Consider the following 26,409-nt stretch of genomic DNA (forward strand, 5'->3'; position numbering starts at 1 on the left):
TGAATCTGTTAAGACACTTTACACAGTACCGATCAAACAGAGCTTATGAAATACAGGAGACTTTATGCAATAAAATGTCACAGAAATGCAATTTTTTTCTTCAAGTGCCAAGTCCTAAGATTACTCTTTTCCTTTAAAATAGCAGCATATGCTGGTCAGTGAAGCATGCACTACACAGCTGTTACATCCACTGTATGACCTGTACATATCGAATTAGCCATTGTGGGTTTTAGTTCTGGTTCATCAGAGTTCTGGTCTGAAGGGCTTTAACCTACATTTAGGAGAAGAATTGTTATCTTGTCTATCCAAATTCATACCCTACAGCCTGTTTTGAGCTGAAACAATTGGCCAATTTATTTTTCCTCTTTTTTTCTTCTTAGCAGTAATGCAAGGTGTACGAAAAAAAATTCAGTACAAGATTAATGGCAGAAAAACTCCAGGACTGTATTTTGATATTGTATAAATATGTATTCCCATGGACACAGAGAGGATGTGGACTTTTTAACAATTATCATCACTCCTGTTCACAGGTTTGTACATGTGCATTCTCGGCACACTAAGAAAAAGAACTACTTCTACATAGAATAACAAACATAATATAGCTTAGTGAACACATAAATCCAAGTGGGGTAGGATAAGACCTAAACCATTAAGATGGTTTAGACCATTAAGACTATAAGACCTAAGCCATTAAGAGGTATCAAAAGTTGAGATAATTTTTTTCTCAAAAAAGGAACCATTTTCCTGTATTTACCATCTTCTGGCTACAGTCTGTTGTTGAGGAAATCCATGAGGCTTACAAGGTGCATATAAATGAGATGTACTGCTACATTTCCATTTCTATATATAGTTCTGTCCCAAAACTTCCAACCTACTAGACTCCTACCAGAGGCCAGAAACAAGCCAAAATAGAATTTTAGACTGACCCTTTGCAACTCTTCTTATATCCCTAAATTCAACACTTTTCACTAGCATTTGAAAAAACATCAGATTCAAGAATCCTACTGAAGTACTGAATATTTCTAGCTATTTTAAGTACAATTGTAACTTTTGGTTTATATTGTTTTAAATTATGTTTAGTTATTCATTACTCAAGAGAAGAAAGCAGTAACAAGTCTGGATGAAGAGTCCAGACACATTTGTTTTTATCAAATTCATTAAGGAAATCCCTCCTAATTTCACCATGAAGTTTTCCCAGAAACTAAAGAAAGCCGTGTACAAGTTTCATTCACTAAAACAAGATTATGAAGCCAATTAACTTCACAAAGAATGACTGTCCATTTATGAAGTCAAACAATGAATATATCTGTGTAGAATTCCTTTCTCTGTAAAGCAGAGCTTAAGTGTTTCATTACAAACTAACCTGGTATTAAAAACTGTAGGTTCCTCCACTGATGATTTGGAAACTCAATTAACACCTGTAAGTTCCTTCGCTTTCTGGAACATTATGGGAGCACAATAACAATAATTCAGAATAATGAACTAACTCTTATGTAGAGCTATGAAAGTTTAAAAATGGGATTCTTATAACTCACAGTCAGAAAATAATGGTATGATCCCATCTGTACTATATTCAATTATAGTTCAACAAATTTATAAGCTTTCCTTGATATATTTGAAATATAGTATGCCAACCATACATAAATCAATAATGCAGATGGAGCTCAGAGCATAAACATGAATCAGCATATCAATATTAATTTAGCTAAAAAATAAATTTTTCATTGAGATGGGCTCAAAAAATACTATGCAGATCTTTGTGAGATGCCTGCTGGGACAGTAGTCATGCGCTTTTACATCCTATTTTCAAAGTGTAGCACATGACAGTCTAAAATGACAGACAAGAATGAATCATTATAGTCACAGTCAACTCCCCTAGAATCACAAGCCTTGTCAAAGTTTTGTTTGTTAAAAAAAGCCCAAGTAAACAACTTACTCCTCCTCCCTCACCATGAAAATCTCTCCCTCTTCCCACACACTCCAACACTCAATGTTAGAGCAGGGAATGATCTCATGAGAACTGTAAACTCAGGAAATTGATTCTAGTAAGTTTACTACTTCTGAAACACCCTCCTGCCCCTTGCCTCACTCTCTTCACTTTATTTCCTCACTGTGTTATTTTTAGGAGATATTTTCAAAGTTCAGAAAATAGATTAAACTCAAATACCTACTAGGCACCATAAACATGTATTATTACCTGTCCATGTGCACTATCCTTCCAAAAGCATTGTTGCTAACGCCACATACACAGAAAGCAGGATTCCAGTCCTCAAAACCATGAAATAGAAACATGGAATTGTTAAGTTTGGAAAAGGCCTCTAAAAATCACCAAGTCTGACAGGTAAGGCAGCATTGCCAGGTTTATTGCTAAACCATTTCCCAAAATGACATGCACATGTTTTTTGAGCTCTTTTTGAAAGTCTTGAACACATTTTTTGAGTCACTTGGGTGACTTCACCACTTCCCTGGGCAGCCTGTTCCAATGCCTAACAACCCTCTCCATAGGGAATTTTTTCCTAATATCCAATCTAAACCTCCCCTGACGCAACTTCAGGCTATTCCTTCAGGTCATTTGTACAAATATCTGTGTATGTGCACGTGTGCTCATAGATGACTACAAGTTTATTATTCTTTTCATACAGTAAAAAATGCCAGAATTTTACATTGGGTTTTAAAATAATAAAAAAATTAATTCTTATAGAATAATTAATCTATATATTTTTAGTGAACACCACTTTAATACATCAACAACAACCACTGCAAGAAGATTTTTTACTTGACAGAATTTCATATCTATTTTTAGGGACAAGACAGACAAAGTACTTCTGAATTCACTGTGACACAGAACACATCTCACAATTTCTACAAAGCAGTAACAGTCAATTAAATAAGGAAATATTAAATCCTTTAACCTAAAAAAGAAATGTTAGAGATTTCTAATAGTATGTACATTTTTTGGAACTAAAAAAGAAATCAAAGGTGAACTCCTTCTCCCAGCTAAGTCTACCAAAACTACAGAAACAACACCACCCAATTTAATTTCTTCAGCAAACAACAAGGCAATATTGGCAGAAATATTTTAACTGAAATTTCAGTTCCTGTGTCACAAAGACAGTTCTGAACTGGTCTAGTCCTTCCATTAATCAACATGCTGGTATAGTTGCCTCTTCATAAGTCACTTTAGAAGAAGTATTCTACCTAATTACACCCCTAGGTCTACACTGTGCATAAAATATAGAGATAACATACCCACTCCCTGGAAAACTTGCACTCCATTGCTGACTTCCACTACATACTCAATAATGACTGTCTGGAGATAAACACGTGTATACATATCCTTTAGAAAGTTTCTACAGCACAGCAATTACAGTGCCCTAACTACCACACAGAAAATCCCACAGATTAATTCCTCTATGTACATAAAACCAAAACCCACTCAAAAATCTTTGATACATGACCTCATCCATTGCTGCCTTTTCCTGAAGAGAAGTTCCAGCCAATATGGTCACTTTGACAATGAGAAAGGCTCTACCCCTGTGTGAGCACCTTTATACCCCGTACAGGGTTTGACTCCTCCAAAGCAGCCTCCTCACCTGTGTGCTATTGACCATTCCCTCAGGTTATCACATACAGCTGGGGACTAAAAAGTCAGGAAACGATCAAGAATTTCTAGGAAAATAACCCAAATTTGGGAAGAAAAATCCAGCCATACCACCTCCTAATACTCAATCTATTTTAGTGAACTCTTTGTTACCACTGGTCTATTTGAGGACCAATATAAGCCAGCAAACCAACACTGAAAAAAAAAAAAAGAAGAAAGAAGAAAGAAAAAGCTTCTAAATGCACTTCCACACTTACTAAAATTATCAGTCTAGAAATTGGAAATGCCTTCTCTAAAATAAGCAACAATCAATTACCTAAGCATCCATGTAGTGAAAAAGATTTTGAGAAACAAAGTGTAATTACTTATTGGATACTGATGCATGTTCTATTATGTAGCATCAATCATTCTCTGACAAAATAAAACAAACATTAAAAAGAAGAGTTTAGCAAAGAACAGTTGCAAATACTTAATTTACACAGAGAATTCTATAAAAATTTTTAAAGTTTATTGTTTATACCATGAGAAAATTATGGGCATCTTATTTTATATAATGAGAAAATTGGGGGTTAAGTCCTCAAAAATCAATGCAGAACTGGGACATGCATTTGTACTCAATATTGTACGTGGTCATTATTACCTTCGTACCATCAAGTTAACATAAAATACATTCCAACAACTGATGCTCTGTGTTATTAATTGTTATGGTGTCAGTGGGGTTTTGTTATGTGGTTTATCTTAATTAGTGTACAAACTATTATTTAACAGCAGAATGCACATGAAGGAGTCTGATAGTTTATAACAAGGAAACTAATCTTATAATGCCCTTTGGGAAATCCCAAAGATAACTTTTCTGTAACAAGAGCAATGGTGCTGAAAATCAGAAGTCTGTGTTTTACTCAGCCATTGTGGATTAGAGAGTGGCAGCACATCTCCTAGATATATATTGACAGCATATATAAAATCAGTAGTATTCATGTGTTCAGGAGCAGAAATTTGTTTCACAAGAAAGCAAATGTGAATTCAAATAACATAATTTTGCATCAAGTACAAGTTGCTAATTCTCCCAGTCTCTTTGTCCTTGTATTTATTAACTTCAAGCTGTTCATGTTTCTTTTCACTTCTTCAGACATACAAGTTTGGGCTCCAAATTGTACATAGCATTAAGGGAGAATGACTAAATGGCTAGATGTTAAAATATATGATAAACCAATACAAGAATTAGAGAAACACTTCTGTATACCTAAGATAATTGACATTTTTCACACATGCATTTATAATATTTGGGCACTGTTCCATTTTCTCAATCTTCAGAAAGATGTGTAAGGGCAGGATGAACATCCACATTATAAAACACCACAGAAGCATGTACAGAGAAAAGAAAAGAGATATATTGAACACAAAACACGAAACTACAAACCTTGCAGGTGTCATACCGGGCATAAATATATGAAGTCATTATTTGTGAAGGAATAGTACTAAGTGGTATCAATATAAAAATGTGATTTGAGCATACTGGAAAGAGAAAGAGAGTTGTAGTTTTTCTTGTCTGGTTTTGATTTTGAAATTAAACCCTCTAATTACCTGAATGACAGATATTTCAACTTTTTCCATAGCTAGTACTCAATGTATCATCTGAACCCATCTGCAAGCAAATTAATACTTCCACAGAAAATACTAGTTTATATATCATACTGCTAAATGTTTTTACTTATTTTAAATTTTATTTTAAAACAAGCATTCCATGGCTGTAATAAGAGAGATACCAACAGCTATTTTTTGATTACTCTTATACATTATGTCTAAGAATAAGGACAAATACTAAAAAATCCTTTTTTGAATGCAAAAATCTAGAATAAAGGTGATTATTGAGAATATTGAAGAAATAGATATTGTATGTCTGGATAAAGTCTAAATCACTATTAAAACCACTACAGGATTAAATTAGAACTATATAAAAAAGATATTTTAAAAGTAGAATAAATGTAAAAGGATGAAACAGGTAAAATATAACAAATCTAAAAATGCCTACATCACATTAAGCTATACCTTTGTGATAGTACACACCTAATCACAGAGAAAAGAGAAACACAGTCCTAGATTAGTTATTGTAAAATCAATTTATAAATTTACAACCAAGCAAAATCTCTTGTAAGTTAACAGGACAAATTTTCATACAATATCATTATCCAAGAGAGGAAGAGCAAAATGCTTTGGGCTCTAAGACATAGAAAGAAAATTGAGAAAAGAGAAAAATGGGCAAAATTTTTTTCTCAAAGGGAAGGGAAGAGGACAAATTCTGATGTATAACATGATATGCCTTGATCTGGATGTTAAATCTTTGTAAAATATTTTGAAATAAAATAGGCTTTGACATTAGGTATTCCAGCATTCTGCCCAGTGTTACTCTGTAATATGCCATACTTATAAAACTGAGAAACTCAGTTTTGTTTGCTGCTGTCCTGCTTACTTGGCAATTTTTTCTTTGTTGTATGTTTTCTGCAGTTGTGAAAATTAAAGCATGAGAAGAAAAAGAAAAATTATAATTTTGTACTAATGTGTATGATACAACATACTCAAAGTTCATCATATTTGATGAGGAAAGTGCTGCAATAATCTCTAAAAAGCAATATGTGCTGAGAAATTAGAGGCCATCACAATGGAAATGATGATGTCAACATAATTAATGCTGTATTTATGATATCTATCAACCTACTGGATATTACATGCCAGAAAAAAAACCAGAATTAACCTAACAATATACTGTGACATACTGTAGGATAAAAGTATTTTGTTGACTATGTTGGATGGTATTTTCTTAATATGATGTATGTGGTTATTGAATATTTCAACATGAATGTTCTCAACAGAAGACTGAAAAGTATTTGTTTTTAATGTAGCATGGAATGAAAAAAGATCTGGAGTGGGGAACACAGTCTCATAGACTGAACCAGAAAAATCAATAATAGCTATTTTCTGTGCAAATTACAGGAAGTATATTCATTTTGTATTACATTTTTCACAAATTCTATACACTATATGAATTCTGAATTTCCTGAGTTGATCTTCATGCACTGAAAAACTTCTGTACACATGCATTCTGAAACTGGGAAAAGGTATCCTAAAATGGATGAGCAACCTCATGATATCAGTAACAATGATTTTCCCATTCACAATTCCTCTTTGGGTTTTTAATTCTGTGTTTTATCCTACTCTCATCACTTGGTGGAAATCTTTAAGTTCTTTTCTCCATTCCTGGTAACTTTTACTTGTGAATTTACCATTATGTATGCATTACATCTATGGCCTGACAATCAAAATTTATTTTATGCAAGACAAAACCTTTTCTTACATATATCGTATATTTTCCAGCGTGTATCTGAGACAAGAATATTTCTAAAATTGTGTAATATCTCAACATGGTACATGCAAGTAATCACAGGATTTTGTTAGTGCACTTTAGAATTTGTTTTTGTAGTTAGCATGTCTGGTACCAGTTTAACTTTTACCATTTCTTCATGTATGGACACTACCTGTAATACAACCTGACAAATCCAAAGGTCAGTCTGGCTCAGAGCATAGAAGAAATAAACGGAATTGAAAAGTTGAATAAAACGCATGGAGACTATCATGAGGAACCCGGAAGTCAGGCATTACATGTGAAATTCACATTATTGAAATTTTAAAACCTCACTTCCAATTCATTTGTGTGTCAGGAGAATAATTAAGATAGGAATAGACTTCTCATTTGACAAGAATTTTCAATGAAGCAGGAAGTATAAATGATGTTAAGAAAATACTTTCTCCAAAGTCAAAGCACAAATACCAAACTTACAGTCCACCATAAAATGCACATTTTGTTGCCATGGCACAGGAAATGTAAAGGTTCATTCTGTACTGAAGGAATTTGACTGAGTCAGAGGGTGGGTTAACTGCACAAGTCATTATCTTTGCACACAATTTTGCAGAATCAGGTTCGAGCAGAGATCAGGTTCCAAGAATGCTCCAGGTCTGGTATCAAACAAGAACCAGACTCTGGATTTGTACCGAATGGCACTAAAATTTCATCAACTGTTCTCACACTGTCTGAGTTCAAATGTGCAGCAGCGTGGCTGGTGTGTGATCGTCACTTCATCATTGTGATATCCTCAGACCACAGCTCATGGACAGAACTGAGCCTCAGGAGCATTCCTGTGAGAGGATCTCAGCCTGGAGACCCAGGGTGGGAGAATCCCATTAAAGCGTCTTAAACAGAGAGGAAAACAACCAGTGTGTCAAAATACTGTAACAAAAATTCAGAATATCTATTTGAGCTTTTTTTTCCCCACCCAGCAGAGTCCAGTCAGGCAGCAAAAGCCTCCTACTAGCAGCAAAAATGGGATTTAAGAGAAGGCATTTCGGTCCAAGTCCTAACACACAAAACTTCTGATCTGCAACAGTGATAAATGATTATTTTCAAATTTGCAGGTAGCTACAGAGTCAAAATTAGATTTAAAGATAAAAATTTGTGTATCAAATGGAAATAATATTTGATTTTAGGATAACTGAAAACACTGCAAGTTGGTCTATAAAGATATTGGAACCATAAGTGGATACAGATATATTTTAACAGCTATGTCCTGATGGTCTCTGAATGGTGAACCTCTTTCAGCATCTTTTAAATTATTCAATTTTCAAAGTCTATCTTTTAAAACTGTTTTTTACTTTTTTATTTAACTTTTGATGTTACTTAACCTTTTTCGGGGGCGTTCTATACCATAACAACCAGATCAGGTTAATTTATGTACAGAAAACCACTGTCTAAATATGTACCAATTTCCTACCACTGCCAGGGAAGATCACTATGAATAGCTACAAAAGCTTTGATGGTATTCACAAGAAAGCTTGAGCTCACCCCTACTGGCCTTCTCCCCTCTACTGCCCACGCTTTATTTCCTGAGGATTCACGTTTTAATTGATTAGTGAAATTTCTTAGCAACAGAAGGCATAAACAATTGTTTTGCTTAGTGAGCAGATGATTGTACCATAAATTTGAAGAGGGCTACACTTTCTAGCACAAAAACATATGAATATTCTCTTTTAGTAAGCTTCTTAAGCAAATTTTCACATTTTTATTATTAGTTAATTAAATTTGTGATTGCTACATCTACTTGGTGATTTTAATTAGATGTTTTTTCTTCTTCATTATTAATCCTATGCTAAATAGAAGAAGACTGTAAGAGTAATCTCAGCATCTAAGATGAAGTTCTAAAGGTCAGATATAATAAAAGAAACAATTCTGACCTTAGAACAAATTCTCTTTTTTCCTAAACTTTGCACAGCACAATCAAGTAGGTTTACCTCCAATGAGCAAATACAGAAATAATTTTCCTAGTGGATGATGATAAAGAATCCCATTTTCTGTTATGAGTTACAATTCCACATGTCATTTGCTTCAACAGTGAAGAAATGTAACCAAGTTCAGAATGAATTAAGGGAGTGGTTAGCCTAAAACATTCAGTTAGCAGAGAATTAAAACTTCTCGCTTTTCAGAATAAAGTTAAAGGAATATATCCAGTCTGTTTATTCCCCTACCACATTTAATGCCAGAGTACACCTCCATGTCAAAACCTAAATCCATGTAACAAACATTTAGCTGAGTCTATAATCTCCTGTATTGTACTCTTACAATCTTGACAAATTCATATACAGATGATAACTGGAGATCCACCTAAGAAAGTCACTTCCATCAGAATATATATCACATACATCAAAATGGCTTTGCATGGGAATAAGCTCACTTTCTTCTGGCTTCTTTGTACCATCAGGAGAACTTCCCTTCTCTATATTGCATAAAGTCATTATGGTGACGTTCTAACAACAATTTAGGAAGGGGTTTCAAGTAACTGGTCTAACTTACTTTAAATATTTGACAAATGCATGCTGATAGAAGAGATGAGAAATTTGCAATTATGGTAGGATTTTTATAAAAGGAGAGATACACCAGTGCTTGACCATTCAACTATAAAGAGACTAATTTACTAAAAATGTTGGTATTCAGTTTCTAAAGAAGTACAAAATATATTGGTGGAGCTAATAAAGAAAACTTTCCAATTCCATAATCCCATATATATTTCTGTATCAATAATACTATCCCATACAATTCTGAATGTTCCAGGATTTCTTCTTAAGGAAATCTTTTGTCTTTCAGACCTCCGACATTTGGTTTTCACCTCATGAATGGCAAAGTCATTACTTTTCAGAGACACCGTTTTTTTCCCTATAGACAGATGTGTTCAAAGTGTTCAGAGGAAAAAAATGAACTCCATTAAAGGAAAAAAATTTAACCTATTCTTCCATTATTAAGATGACTTCTTCTAGCAGAAGATCATGGGAGCACAAAATACCATATAACTGACTGCATAGTCCATATGGATTAAAATGCACCAAACTTCAATCAAAATATTTTCAAGTTCAATAAACCAGTAATATTATTCAGAGAAGCATCGTTTTGTCATAGTAAATAATTCAAGAAATAAGCCTATTAAACTGAGATTCAGTTGGAGGATAGATGAAATTCAACACTAATACTCAAATTTAATAACATGCTCAGCCAAATACAAAATTCCATTTCCTGCTAGATCAAAATTTAATTGTTACACTTCATTATTTGATAACAACAGCGTATTTTATTAAAAGGCTTATTTACTATTTTCTTCAGCTACTACTCAAAAATCATGCAAAACACTCTCCCTCAGTATGAAGTACAGAAGATAGTGCAGTATTATTTATGAAAGTAAAGCTAATTTCCCTAAAAAAATACATCTCTGCAATGTAAAATCCTGTGACAGTGCCTCACTAAAACAAGTACTTCCAAATTAATTTGAAGAGATTGTTTACACATAGAAAAGTTTGCACAACTGGACTCAGAGATAGAAAGAACAAGACATTCACTCATCTCTATTCACATCCTGCATTCTGCCTGATTATATTAATGGAATATTCATTAGCACAACAAAATATGCGACACTCAATACACCAGTTGAAGCCCACTTACATGCTGAAATTATTAACAAGTTTACAGTGCTAACAACACATAAAATATTCATTTTAAAAATCAGTATTCTGCCTAAAGGTGCTACTGAAAACACTAAATAAATAAAACAGATAGCTGTAGTCATAATCATACTGACTTACTCTGGTAGAAGAATTCACCAAAGAACCATCCAGATTACCAGTGTTGCACTTGAAATTCAAATATAGATCAGGATTGTGATTTGCTTCCCATCTTCCCAAATCAGGAGTCACTGACTTGTCTGAGTTTGCAGATGTTTTCTGGTAGGCAGTACAAGTCATTCCTGTGAAACTGGAGGGCTTGATCATGAAGGCTTCCAGTGCAATATTACGAGATACCTGTGAAAACATTGAGAATAGTTGTCACAAACCATATTTGCCATTGCATGTGCACTGTGTGCTTACTGCATAAACTCTATAAAGGATTGTGCATGTATACACACAGATATATGTGTGGGTATATATATATATTCTCTTGGAATGAGAAAGAAAATAGAACTTATTTAAAAATATGATACAGGATTCTACAACAGCATAGTGGGTTTGCTCCCATCTTTCCTTCTAAGATACGTATATACACATAGATATAGATCTCTTTCTGTCAGTTACAATAGTTATTATTGTATCAGTTGTGCAATTCCATCATTATCAGCTTCAGTGGAATCTGGAATTAAAGCAATAGAGGTACAAAGTGAACTAGCAACACTGGGCTTAAGAACAACTCAAAAAATTTATAAGGATGTACTTTGTACCTAAGAAATTAAATAGGAACCTTCTTAGCTATTTAGTGGCTGAGTCTTTTCACACACCTTGTTCCATGAGAGCATTGAACATCACTAAACGTTTCAAAGCAACACCATGTTGCAGGTATATTTGTGACCTATCCTTCAGCAAAGTGAAGTGTATGGAGCTGGAGACTGCAGCAGAGTGCAGAGATGTATCTCTACCCTTAAACTAGGCATTTTAATTTCATCACAGTGCATGAGACAAACAGCTCATGTTATAACAGGTGCACTACCTTAGACTGGTGCCACACTGATAGGACTATATGGTTTCTGCTTCCAGGCACAGATTGTTTCCTGATCTGTGGACCTGGCAGTGCTGGATTAATGGTTGGACTCAATGATCTTAAAGGTCCTTTGACCACCTAAATGATTCTATGATTCAATGTTACATGGCTGACACAGTTTATAGATTTTCTCTTTTTTTCCCCCCCTTTGGAACGGTACGAGAAACTATTGGCTACCTAAGCTGTAGGTGTTTTATTTGCTGTTTTCTAAAATAAAGAAAGCTGATGCAATTTCTGTGAGACAGTTTCCTGGCTGGCCTCCCAAAGGAACAGATATGTTTGGTATTGCCTAAGATGAGACCAGAAATACTCCACAGCTTTTGTTTATTTACAAATTGCGCTCAACAGCAAACTACTTCCTACAGAAAACCTTAAGAAGCTAAAAGATAAAGCAAGGCAAAACAGTTAGTGACACATATTGAAGTCTGAGTACATAGAATTACTCTTTTCAGTAATGTCAACATCTTCCTGAAGCAGTGAAAGGGAAAAAACTCCACCTTTGTCACTTGACATTTAAAAGAAAGGCAAGTATAAAACAACAGAGCCCTCCCAGCTGTCACATTGCCAAATACTTCTAAAAGTTACATTATTGTCACTATGCTTCAATATAAATACTTTTAGCAAATTTGATTCTTTTATGTAAATGAGAATTAAATAAAAAACTTCTTTTAAGAAACAGTCCAATACATTTTTGTGTCTGTTTGAAAGACCATTTTCTTAAAAACACAAACTAAGGCTATTATGCTATTTGGCTTCCTCTATAATTCACTTCAGTCTATAATTTCCTTTTTTTTGGTTGCTTTTAATTTTCTGTATTTTTCCTGTGATTTACTCTGTACCTGAACTCACGTTTAAATAGTGGTTTTGTGTAAATGCAGTGGACAACTGAGACAAGAATAAAGGTTGTTAGCAAGCAAGCAAGCAATGTAACTCAAGGAATGATAAGGCTTTAAAGTGTTTAGATAAACTTCTAAAAGGATAACTTTCAAGCTTCTGATTTAGATGTATTTCTGCTATTCAGATGTTGAAGCTGACAAGAAGACAATGTCTTAGTCTGCAAATGAGAACCTCTCAGCATCCAAGTGACACGCTTGTGTAGATGGAGGACAAGGAGTAAAAGAAATATATTTCTAACAGGTACAGTTTGCTTCTAAAAATACTAAAACTATCCCCAAATTGGTAGTGTTTAGGACATGATAGACCTTGGTGATAATCTTCTAAATACTTTAATCTGTAGTTGTCCAAAAGCCTGTGAGTAAGGCATATTAAAATCTTCCAGCTACAAAGGATTGCTGTCTTTTATGATCTGACATGCTGCTGTCCGTCACTCACTCAATTTGGACCTCTCAAAATAAAACCATATACTATAGAGGCTTTAAAAAGAGAAACTGAATGAATAGTAAGAACATTAAAAAGATATTGTTGTGAACACTATATTGTCACAATAAATAAAATTGAGCAAAGAAAACCACTTTTTAATACCATTAGTTATATTTTAAAAGTACATTGGTCTTGCAAATAGAATTCAAGAGAAAAAAATCTTACAAAACATTTTTTAATTTTTTGAAATACCTTTGATATCACTTGAGTCTTGCTGGTCAGTATTTGACTTGCAATCTGCTCCACACATCGTACAATCCTGGTGCAGGCTTTGTCTTCTTTTTGAGCCATCCACAACACGTGGTCATCCACCAACATTATATTGCTGGCAATCTCAATAAGAGCATCCCCAATCTGGAAGAGGGAAAAAAAAAAAAAAAGCTATTGTTTGTAAAACTCAATAACTAAGAAAAAAAACCAGATAAGGGTACAAATGAAGGCAGACATATTATTTTTCTTGGTAACCATCATTGAAAAACAGTTTTGATTTTATAAAAAATTTAAATAGATTGAAAAAGAAAAACCAAGAAAGGAAAAGTGCAACTCACATCAAGGAAGAGCTTTTTAATTCACAACTTTAAAGCTTATCTTCTAGATAAACCAGACAAATTGAGTCATCTCATCTCAATAAACAGAATTCCAGAATTATCACCGTCTTTCATAAACTAATTAAAATTGGCCATGCCCTCTAAAGAACTGCTTTATGTTTAATCAAAGGACCTTGAGGGGGAGGCTTGGGGGAAGGAAAAACATATTTGAAAGACATCTTTGTTACAGACATAGTGGAGTAAATTTGAGATATAGCTCAGGTGCTGACAGAAACTTAGATCATCTCATGAGCCATAGCTTTGGTAGGTTTAATTCACACTTGTGCCTAATCCAAAACAACAGATCTTTGTTTTGCTAAGTGACATTTTACAGATTTTGGTAAATGTGTGTTTGAAATTTTATTAGTAGTTACATTTAGAAAGAATAAATATCACTGTAATTATTTCAAGATGGAATAAAAATGTTTGTTTTTAAAATTAAAAAACTTAATTTGAGTGAAATTTCAAAATTAACATGACCACGGTACCAATATATTTGAAGGCAAAGATATGGAAAAGATATACCCAGTTGTCACAAGTAAACCTGAATAAAAAGGTAAATAGAAGAGAAAAACAACTGAGAAATATTGTTAAAGAAAAGTTCAAGAAGCCAAAAAGTCACGCTAATAGACGCAAAAAATAAGACAAATACACAGATGATTCAGTGGAAAGGAAAACAGAAATTCAGGAATGGTGAAAAAGATTTAAAAGATTGCTGAGGTTATGAAGTTAGTTTTGCATTTTCAATAAAAACAAGATAAATTTCCCATGCATTGCAAAGGAAACAAATAATGAGACTACATGTGAAATTTTATGTGACTGTTCCTGAAATATTTAATCTATTTTTGAGAACATAATTACTAGATAATTCTAGATGGCTTTTGACAATGTGACAGACTTATTGATAAAATGAATAATAATGAATCGCATTAAGAGTCTGGAGTGATTTATGAGAAACTATAAAAGCAAACACCAATCAGCTAGGCAGTAACTTACTGAGGGCAGAACAATAGTCTATAAATATACAAAAGGAGAGAAATAAGAAAAGGAAGTAATTTATACTATAATTAAGTGCATTAATGAAGAGTAAAGTCATGTCATTGAAAATACAAAAATTTGCACTATTATGCATGTTCAAATTTCATAGGTGCTTTTGTACCTTGCAAGTGAGAGCTAAGAAATGGATGCTAGTTGAGAACTCAGTGGATGAGGACCCTATCTAGAAACTTGAGAGAGAGGTAAAGGAAAAGAGAAAAAAATAGGAAAAATGTTATAAATTAAGAAAATAAGGTATTACTATATCAGAGATGTAGACGTAAGTGATGGAGATAGAGATGTTTTGATACAAAAAACAGCAGAAATGAAAACCTATTTGAAAGCTGGAAGAAGTCATTTAAAAGATTAGAGATGGTGCTCAGCTTTAATGGAAAATACATCAGTGCTAGAAAAACAAAGAGGCTTTATGGCAAATCCAGCTGTTTCTTTTGAATGTCAAATTTTTGTTTTGTCAGAAAGCAGAAAGATCTTATCAGGATTCTGAGCTGAAATAAAGTTGCAGCTTTGAAACATGATTCTTGGAGAGCACTTACTAATATACTTTAGATCTAGTGTATTATGGTGAAATTGAGTTGGAGACTTTCTCAAATTGGCACTGAAATGTTAACTGTTACAATTCCCAGAGCCAGAATGGAATGAACATTGCCAAACCAAAAGAAAACATCATGTGGTCAAAAATTACAGTTTATCAAATGTTTATGCAAATAGCTACTCTGAAAATTAACAGTAAAAAAAAAAAAAACATTTATGTTCTCTCTAGAAACCTACTTTTCCCATAGGGTTTGCATAATTCTGACTAGATTTTGCTGCAAAAATGGCATACATAATGCTAAAAGTTTCTGTAAGAAGTTGCACATAAAGACATATTATCTTTTCTTTACATGTGATACCACCTTTCAAAATTCAGTGAAAACCTTCTGATAAAATGGAGAAAACAAAAGAAGCTCCAGAGGCCAGCCAGAGTCCATTCTAACACCTTAGCAATGATGGAAAATAAACTTAAAAAGAAATTTAATAAAGTGGCTCACTATAAAAAGGTTTTATTCCTAAGCAGCAATGCCCTTGTCATCAGCAAAGAAGACTTAGTTTCCTTTTTGGCACAAAGAGACACATCACAGTTTACGCAGAACATTTGCAATCAGCAATCAGTTTTAGAAGCTACTCTTCACTGTGTGCCCGCATACATTAAGAGCAGGGCTACATGAGAAGACTTCACTTCTAACTGATACTTTTTTTAAGCACAGAGGAGATATCTTACATCTTCAACTTCATCCACGAAGACAATTAACTTTTCCATTATATAAGCCAAATATATGACATCCATTTTATCTGCAAAGAGGGAAGCACCTCTTGTGTAGGCTGTCAGCTGGCGGGAAAACTCCAGCACGGTTGTCAAATTGATGTGCATCTGAAAATACATTAGAAGTGTTAGCCCTAATAAATCAGCTACCTTCATTCTCTTCAAAAACTGGAGATCACATGCGTTGGTACAATGCCTGCCATAATTTCACATGGATTTATGTGCATCAGTATGCCATGGATATACATTTCAGGGGAATATTCAGGCATATGAATGTATTTTCAGCCTTAGGTCTTAGATTACATTGCTGTTATCTGAAGACACCCCCACAAAAGACCAACAAATTTTGAAGATTTTTGTCTACTTTTTCTAGACTGTAACTATCTGGCTTCATAAAATATACCAAGCTACTTACCTTGCCTTGCCTTTCCTGTTGTAAGAGGAGTCAGGCATTTGAACAGCTTAGCCCCAAGAAATTGTGCAGCCTCCGTCCTCAGTGGTTATAAAGCCCTGAGTGTCTAAGGTCCTGAGAAATCCAACCTCACCTCATTGCTTACAGAAGAACAGACTGGATTCTAGACATCTCTCTAATGATTTTATTACCCTGTAATTGCAATGGCTCTCTTAATATATTAACTACTCTTATTTCTGAATCCATTTGAAAACAAACTTTCTGTGGCCTTATCCAGCACTACTGATACTACCAGGGAAGAAATGGTCTAGGAAACTGAAAGTTGTAAAATCAGTATGGCAGTTACAAATCTGGGCCATCCTCCACAGTGTTTCCTGTTACATTCATTTTTTCTCTTTAATTTCTATCCATCTACTTTTTCATCACATTCTTTTACTTATCCATAAGAAACAGTTAAGGTACTGCTTTTTTTGAAGACATCAAAAAGGCATTCTAAAGAGGAAAGGCACTTCAGCTGATGAAACTCTGATATGGGACTCCATGAGAAATGAACATCTTTCTGGAAAACTGTATGAGGGGAAGGAAATTTGAGTGCTGATCACCCTTCCAGCATTACTAATAATCATCTAGACTCTAAGCACCTAATGGAAAAAATATTAAGATAAAGTTAATGCTGTGCACTTGTTCCTACTAAACTTCCAATTGCCAACAAAACAAATGGTTGTCTCTCAAGTAAAGCAATTTGTTAAAAGTCCATCTATCCCAAACTTGTGGCTGAACTGACATTTCTATGCTATCCAACAAGCTCAGTGTTAGAGAAGGGGAGCCTTGGATTTCAAAATGTTACCTGACTAAAAGCATGAAGAACTTGAGTTATTTCTTGTGAATAAGGACATTCAGAGTAGTTTTCTTCATCCCAGCGTCCAGTTCGGTTACATTTGCGCCACGCCTTTGCCTCTTCTGCACCATTGTGAAATGCACCAGAGTTAAAAGAGTACTGCAGACAGGGCTGGTAAGCAGTTATCCCAGCCAAAGTTTTGGGCCACCTAGAAACACCATGGTAGTAAAAATTAAAATGCAAAAGGCAACTTACAGTATATATTAATTAAGTAGTACATATATATATCTGTATATGTATATGTATATATATATATATATGACCATATACAACAAAGTAAAGTGGTATAAGAGTATTTTAACTTATACTTCAAAATGTTTTATAATGAATTACTTTGTTTCCTTGGAAAATGTCAGAATTATACAGGTTCAAGTCTAGCTGGTCACACATTCATTCTGCGTTAATTCCAGGAAGGTGTTTAATGGTAAGGAAAAATATGTGGTTGGTGTTTTTACTACATTAATGTCTGCAGACTGCAAAAAGCAGAGCAGTAAGTATGTGAAGAAAAAGAAAACCAAAAAACCCCAAAAACGCAAACTGTTACTAAATGCTCTTAAAACTAAGGGCCAAAAATGTACCTGACAATCTCTGCTTTGCATTTTGACCCACCCCTAAAAAGCCTTGAAAAAACAAAAAGTCCTGAATGTCTCAGAGTACAGTGTACAAGATTTCAGCAGAGATCACACATCATGAAGGAGGAAGAAATTAGCCCTCAAAAATTAGCTGTTTAGGTACACATGATTTATGTAGTGTGATTCCAAAACAGTCTTTGAAAACAAACTAAATCAAGAGCAGCCAGAATTCTTCTATTTAGCTGATTGGTCTGTTATGAAACACAATTTCTGTGCACAGAAAGTGTTTTTCTGCTGCATTCTCTAGAATGGCACAATGGATCTATTTCTGTAGATACCGAATCTATTGTCATTTACAGCCTAGTGTGGACATAGCAGGATCAGGTAACTGGTAGAAATCAAAGAAAGCCATAAGCATATCATCAGCGAGTCAGCAGGTGTGGGAAGGATATGGTTCTTTAATTGCACTGATCTGATGAGTGAACCAAATAAATCACAAAAATATTCTGTCTTTCAATGAAATTACAGCTTGGCAATCAACCTTTCCTCAAACAAATGTATTAGCTCCTCTAGTTACACAATGCATATTCAATTGTACACTGTTACATAATATACTGAAAGGTTTTGGACTAAAAAAGTTTTCTTCATCTCAAAGAAAAGCTAAGAAGAAAAATACTTTTATTTTTCACAGCTGTCACCAAAAAAATTCAATTTGTAATGTAAAAACAGTTGATAAAAAAACGAATCATGAAAGAAGCTTTCCCAAAAAATCAAAATATGTAAAGTAGTATATAGAGCATATAGTATCATAAAGGACTTTTGCCTCTGGGATGAATTATTTTTAGTAAGAAATTTGCATTAATGCAATTGGGCCACACTTCTTGGCAACTTACCTCAAAAGTGAAACTAAAGAGATAATTCTGAGCCTAGCATTGTCACAGTGAGCAGAATCCAGCTTTTATGACTAGGAATACTAGCATATAGCAGCATTTTCATTTGCCTTTCAGAATAAGCTAACAGCATTCTATAAAACAGCAACCAAAAAAAAAAAAAAAGGTAGAATATGGCCATGATAGAGAAAACCTCTTAGCAGAAAAGGCCAGTTTATTCTGACTCTCAGTGCCTAATTCTTGCTGCAGTTACACAATTATAAATACCACCTAGGCTGGACCTCTGAAATAGCCACACTCCCCTGACAGCTGAGGCTTTTTTTCCCCTTTCTTTGGCCCAATAAAAGAACAGTTCTTTCTAGCTTTGCCTTTGTGATTCAATTCTTTTTACTTCCATACTTGTTATGTTACCAAAACTTCAAAGACCTTTGTAAGAAAACTTGCTGGTGTGAAAGCTCCATCTCTGAGGATAAACCTTTGAACAATTTCAAGCGTTAATGCTGAGTTGGAGCCTCATAAATTCTCCTCGATTTAAATTCATTCTCTCAAATGCCAAAAGAACCTATGGACTCAGCATCCTTTTGATGTACATTTTAAAAATAAATTTATATGGATTTCTAGCAAGATGATCAATAGGTTGAGAAATGTCCACTCTTGTTCTTTTGATTTATATAAAATGACAAAAATGCCCCTGGTGTTAGTTTGTGCAGCATGAAGATTTATATATATTTATTTATGGAGAAAAGGATGTCATTTTAAGGCAAGAACATGAACTTCATGGAGTTGCCATCTAAAAGATTCAGTATGAGTTTTCTGATACAAAGTATATATATTTTTTAAAGATCTAATGAAAACCTATTTCAGCATATCCAGTATGAAAAAGCACAATTCCAGTTATTGTGATGACAAAAACATCTATAGCTAAGATTGTCAAAGGTCTCTAATGAAATTTAATCCATATATATGCATTGCCTCAGCAATTTTACCTCAATGAAAGAGGCAAACTCGCTGGTACTGAGGTTAACACATAATAAAATAGCTTTGTAGTAAAGAGAAAACAGATTATTTGAGTAGGTTTTTATTTCCACTTCTTTCTAATTCAATCCTTTACTTTTATTCAAATACAAGAAATAGTAGAAAAAGCCTTTGAGCTTTTAAGTTTTAAAGGTAACCTGAAAATAAATAGAGGCTTTTGGGTCAGAAATATTCACAGAAAATTCTGCTATTTAAGAAAGGCTTCTTTCCTCATCCACTTTCCTTTCATTATCCATTCAAGCCGAATTATCATTACAATTCATTTGGTAACAAATTACTGCCTTGATTTCTCAATGGGATTGCCATCATACATCAGTCTTATTGTCAAGCAGGTTTTGTTTAAGAGCTTTGTGCATACCATTGGTGTATTTTAGAGCTGACTGAAAACAATGCTAAATTCCACAGGAACATTTGCTTCTGATTAAAATTATTACAATTTTTAAAAGCCCCACCGGCACATGTAGATAAAAGTAATGATGGAGCAAAAGCTACATTTACTCTACAAAATCTTGCAGCTCCTAGGATTCAGTTAGCAGGACAGATGTATTTTGTAAGCATGGGTTACATTGGTAGAACTTTGTGTCCTTAAGCTCACCTCATACAATCTATTTATTTTACTAAATAGTTTTACTTTCTATTTTGATCCTCCTCAGTGAAATATTTTACTAACAGTCTCATGTCATTTCTTACCTCTAACCTCAGCTGAACAAAGTCATCCAAACCAGAACAGATTTTAAAAAGTAAAGCACTGAAGCTTTAATCTTCTAATGCTTTAATGCAGTGTTATCATCTTCTACAAAGGACAAGAAAAATTCTGAATCTTCTCTAATTTATCTAATTTCTTTAAAAATTTCTATAATTTATACTGAGGAATTAGAAGATTTCCTGACTTTCACAAACCGCTGGTTCTCTTGAAGCACTAGGTGCCATTTCCCATCAAGATCGTACAGTGCTCTCCTTCCTACCATATTATATAAAAGCGACAACTAAAATAAGTGATTTATAACTGAGACTGAAGTGTCATGTAAGCATGAATATGGTCTGTACCTCCATTAATACATGAAACACACTCCAAACCCAGAAAGTCATACCTGAAATCTCCCTTGTTGTTAATAATTCTCTCTGCAGGGCAGTAGGGAGCAGCTGTTTCAAGTACCACAATTTCTACATGTTTGGTGCTATTTCCATAGGAATTCTTGACTAGACACTCCCAATCTCCAGTTGCATCAATGTCAATACTGGATAGGATAAGTTCACTAAAAAAGTAAAAGAATCATCATTGTATACACTTAATTATACAGATATCAAGTCACTGGTTTTCTGACATTAACTTATTTTTTAATGAAAACATCAGAATGGGATTTGGTCTATGATATCAGAGGGTCAGACAGTATGGAAGTGGTAGTAAGCTCTTAGCAGCACCAATTTGTTTTGACTACTCAGGTAGTAACAGGCTATAACACAAATCACAAATCATCACAAAAAATATAAACTATTTATCAAAGCCCATTCTGTTTTCCCCAGGTATTACAGAGTATTTGGTTTGTTGCCTAACCAAGCACTTGGAAGTCAGAAAGGCATTTCAAGTGGACCACACAACCAACCCACAGAGAATGGGTTTGCCTTCAGCTGTGATTACAGATCCTGAGGCATTTTAGCACCAGAATCTGGCACTCTGCTATCAGGGGTAGAACATTATTCAATTACTCCAACTCTACAGATGTCATAGACCAAAAATAATGCTAACTACTGCATTTTAAGAAGGTAACACCTTATATCTTAAATCTGCCATGGGGCTAGAAATAAATTTTGCTACAGTTTTAAACAAATTACAGCTTTTGAAAGTAGCTGGGAGGGGAAAAGAAGTAGCATTTATCTGAAATATTTACTTTGCTTTACAGAAATGGCTTGTCTTTGAATATGCCTTGTGGTTTAGACAATTATGTGGGAAGAAACACAGTGGGGTGAGAGAGAATGTACATTATAAAAATTGAAGGACTGAATTAACAGTTAATAAATTTATTTCAGATCTGTGTTTTAAAAAAAACCTAAAAAATTTACTTGTTGCCTTTAGCACTTTTTTTGTAGAGCCTGAAATTTTGAAAGATGATTTTCTCAAGAACCTACTATGGGGTTGTTATCTAGGGCCTCAGAAAACAAGCAAACCACAATAAATCACCTTTGATTTAAGATAGTTGTTTCAGAAATTCAGATATTTCTCCAGATATTCAGTGAAATTTATTATTAAATAGTAACTTTAAAAATATCACATTATTCCTATTTATGATGGCTTTGAACTCCAAGTGCCTTGTAACCCCCTATTTCATTTTTACAATGAATTCTAACAAAGTTTTATAGCAAAAAATATAGAAAAAGCATTACTAGCTGTTCTCAGACAATAGCTCAGTATTTCAATGTCAAAAGAAGCAATTGTTCTCTTAAGAAGTCTCAGGTGAATCACTCAGTAACAGCAGCCTCTCAGCTAATTTTTAATACATCTTTTTGCTTTCAGGGAGAAGTACGTCAGTGAAATTAGCCAGTTTAACAATGTTTTAATTAAATATTATATTTCATACATCACAACAATCCCACATCATTATAGACAGTTAAGAAAGATCATATTCCTAGAGCTTATAAAAATAATTGTGCATAAAGCTTTTTCACTGAAAGAAAAGGCAGAAGGTACATTCACTTGTGGCATCAACACGTGGAGACTTCAAAAATGAATAGAATGTACAATAGTTGTGCATTCTTTCTATATATACTTTCTAGAAAATATCTACAACCATTGTTAATAATAAAAATGTGATAAAATTGGAAACAATTATGATGGTGATGGTAGGTAAATACCATATTTCAGCTTACTATAAATTTTACAAGTAATCAATATGCAGATAAATAAAGGGTATATTTTCCATTTATTTAAACTGGTGAAATGTGTTCTGATGTGAATGTATCTGCTGCTTAACAGGTCTCCCCTCAGTAGATGAAGTTTCCTAGACTCAGACAAATATTTACTGATACACCAGCCTTGTTTCTGATAGAAATGCAATACTTGAACACTGGTTCAAATTATCTCAAAAGACAAGAAATTCCTCACATTCACACTTTTAATCTTCTATTGCCCTTTTTTCAGATGGTGATAAAAAACAAGCCAGAATAGGTTTATGCAATATAGTGACTAGATCATGAAATTGTCTTCTGAATTGCCATCTGGCCACTGCAAATGATGCATTCATTTATATTCCTCTTGGAATATCTTGATAGCAAGCCCAATGGTGAAACTGTTCATTTACTTACCATCTGGATATGACAAATGATAAATTGATCTTAAATCTCTGGAGAATTTGGGGGACTGAATTAAAAACAAAACAAACAAAGTCTTTTAATACTCAAAAAAAGCAGTCAGCTTGTCCTTTAGCATTCTCTCTGCTTATAATCCTTGAAGACTTTGACTTCACAGTCCTGGCAGACCAGAAGGAAGGAGTGGGCCTCTCCTGGGTATAGAATTTTAAAACTCTACTTCACAAAGTTTCCTAGTAGGTCAGTTACATGGTTTAAGTCTTGGCATGGTTGCATAAGCACACCCAGAGACTCTCACCCATAGTCAAAAGGCATTCTCGATCTCTCTTGGCAATGGCAACAAGTCTTGGATAAAGGCAAGAACCCTCCCATAACCTGAGAACATGGCAGGACTCTGATTTAGGAGCTTGACAAAACCTCAAAAGAATTAAGAGAGGAGAGGATGGCTCCTTTGGCTGTATTCTTTCCTCGACTATTCTATCTCACAAGAGCTAATAAACACTGGGCGACAAGTGCCAACAATCTTGCCCCAGCTATGCGGCTTTCCTAAGGATGGAATATGAGTCAACAAGCATTCCTACGCCCTGTGCATTAGCAATCACATCCCACTTGTCAGCTGTGTGACAGTTGCCACTTTGCAAGGAATTTTTGACTTTCAGGATGAGAAGAAATGGCCTCAAGTTGCAGCAGGGGGAAGGTTTAGATCAGATATTATGAAAAGGGTGGTCCTGTGTCAGAACAGGCTGCCTAGCAGAACTGGGGAATCATCTCCCAGGAAGTATTCAAAATACCATGTGGATGCAGCACCTGGGGATATGGTTTAATGCTAAACACTTGGCCTTGATGATCTTAGGGGATTTTTGAAACCGTAACCATTCTGTGATCTTCTATGACGGTAAAATGAAGTCAGATATTCATGAGATGGTATCAAGGCTAACTGAATAGGAAGACTGCTGCCTGATGAGAAAAGGATGGCTAGCAGGCTTTTCTCAACTTTCCCTTTGAAATGACAGTGACCTTCTCATTAAAAATATTGAAAAGAGAATATACATGATTCTTTTTTTGTACTGGGAGATTTCATGCATGGTAGAATTCCTTTTTACAAATGTGATGATTGACATACTGAAAAATTAATTAAAATGTATAGCTGATGCAATTGCATGAAAAAATTGTTCTGATATTCAACTGAAGCCCGTGGCATTTGTCATTATAAAAAGAGGAACCATAACACACACGGAAGCCATAGTCATGTAATCAAGTAACCTATGACAATAGAGTTCTATTTGAGGCATAGTTTGCATTGCTACAGCTATGCATAACTAATTAGACAATCAGAAGTAGGTCTCATTATGCAAAGTTACTCAGCCATGTCCTGAAGAAGTACTATAGCGACATTTACTGTACGCCCCAGCAGTCATCTGCATGCCAGGAAACAAAGTAACAAATAAAGGAGAGACTTGAACACCATGCTTTGATTGGCTTTCCACAAGAAATACTTTAAAGTCTGACTTGAGTTTTTGTAAGATTTAGGAAGAACCAACTGGTCTTTCTGCAGGAAAATAAAAATTATTTACTCTGACTCAGGAGATATTTAGGTTTTCTCATATTCTTCTTCAGACAGATAAATAGCTAATGTGTTCCCACAGTTCAGGCAGAAGGTCTGCACAACATGCCTCCAACCCATACCACCTTAAATTATTAATACTAACATGCAATTTAAAAAATGAGTGTTGGTCTCCAGAGTACTGATGCTCGGAATACAGCCTTTCACAGGGGACATAAGGTTAAAACATGGAAAATTAAGAGAGAATCTGTAAATCAAGGCACTTGTCTGAACTCAAATTGCTAGTCTGATCTCTCTGACAAAATTAGTTATTTACCCTTGAAAGAAACAGCTTTAGAAGGCTGAAGGCCTTTGAAGTAAACTTGTGTCCAGGCAACAGCAAGAAAAAAAGGAAGATGAAAGTTGGTATTCATTTTATGCGAGATGTCTAGCAAGTATTTTCAGGTGTAATCAATTTCTCAAACACAGAGGTAATGCAATACACATTTTTTTTTCTTTTGATTGCATATAAAGACAAAGCTTAACTTACCATTTAATACCATCTGTGGGTACCCAAGAAATGTAATGTGCTATAACATAACATACTTTTCTCTATAATTTAACTATCAGCTAATTTGTTCACATTCTAGAACCATGACAAGAGTTGGAAAGAGCCTAGATTTAATAACAATATACTAACAGAAAAAAACAACAACAAAAAAAACCAGAGGGACAAAACCACAACAAACGAAATAAAAATCTACTTCCAAAATAAATTAATTTTACATTTTCAAATTATTTGTAAAATGCATATTACTTTGACATGATACAAATGCAGAAATAAAATATATAATGTACATTTTGTGGGCTGGTTGATATATTAGAGTTAGAATACTGACCTGTTTTACTTGCCCACTTGGAAGAAATTTGGAAAGATCTAAAAAGAAGGTAGGACAGCAGTTTCCTACATAAGAACTTCAGGAACGATCTCTATTCTTTCTCAGTATTTGGTGTCTCTCTTACAGTGTAAACTTTATTTTGTAATGGCCAGGAGCCACTCAATCACAATACCATAAACAATTAAATACAGGGGGGTTTATCCTGCAGGGAGATAAGGGAGGGAGAGGAGCCATTTTCATGGAATCCCAGCATATTAATGGGAATATGCCCTACAATACATTCTCAATGTTGAGCAGATTGAAATATATGAAAATTAAAAAGTAATTCAGTTGTTGTTTTAATATTTCCAACAAGAATTCCTTTGTAGAAACTGTTTGTTTCACCAATATTTAGGGTGGTTTACCTGGCACTGGGTTCTGGATGTATGTCATAAATGCTCTGATATGCTCACATTTGGTTCACAGATTTAGAAACTACTGCCTGGACCCAGAGAAAATGTACAATTATATCTAACACTGATGCTGACAGGAAAAGTACTTTAGAAAAAGCCATCCCTGAGATGTTGACTCCCAGCTGCTGCTGCAGTGCAGCATGTCCTCAGCTGTGTAGCTGCAGCTGTTTGGAGGCCCACATTAAAATCATTCTGGCCTTAAAAAGTCAAAGCAAAACCCTCTGATTCTCCCTTGTGGGGGATAAAGCATCAATTTTTGTTCTTACTACTGAACATTTCAGAGTTGTGGCTGGATAGACCCATATATAGCTGCTGGATATAAGCAGAGAGGGAAGTGAGAGGTCAAAATTTAATGCAAG

At 34.4% G+C, this 26,409-nt stretch overlaps 1 protein-coding gene across 1 annotated transcript in view; it reads right to left on the reverse strand.

The window, feature by feature from the left end:
- LOC131561102 (adhesion G protein-coupled receptor A3-like) overlaps positions 1–26,409 on the reverse strand; it is a 252,571-nt gene that overhangs the window by 99,391 nt on the left and 126,771 nt on the right. The window contains exons 8-12 of the mRNA XM_058810235.1: positions 20,945–21,109; positions 17,306–17,504; positions 16,005–16,154; positions 13,296–13,457; positions 10,778–10,993 (exon numbers count right to left, since the gene is read on the reverse strand). Of these exons, the coding sequence (XP_058666218.1) occupies positions 10,778–10,993; positions 13,296–13,457; positions 16,005–16,154; positions 17,306–17,504; positions 20,945–21,109 (892 nt within the window). The remainder of the gene's footprint in view (positions 1–10,777; positions 10,994–13,295; positions 13,458–16,004; positions 16,155–17,305; positions 17,505–20,944; positions 21,110–26,409) is intronic.

Source organism: Ammospiza caudacuta, chromosome 9, assembly GCF_027887145.1.
Source record: "Ammospiza caudacuta isolate bAmmCau1 chromosome 9, bAmmCau1.pri, whole genome shotgun sequence".
NCBI lineage: Eukaryota > Metazoa > Chordata > Aves > Passeriformes > Passerellidae > Ammospiza > Ammospiza caudacuta.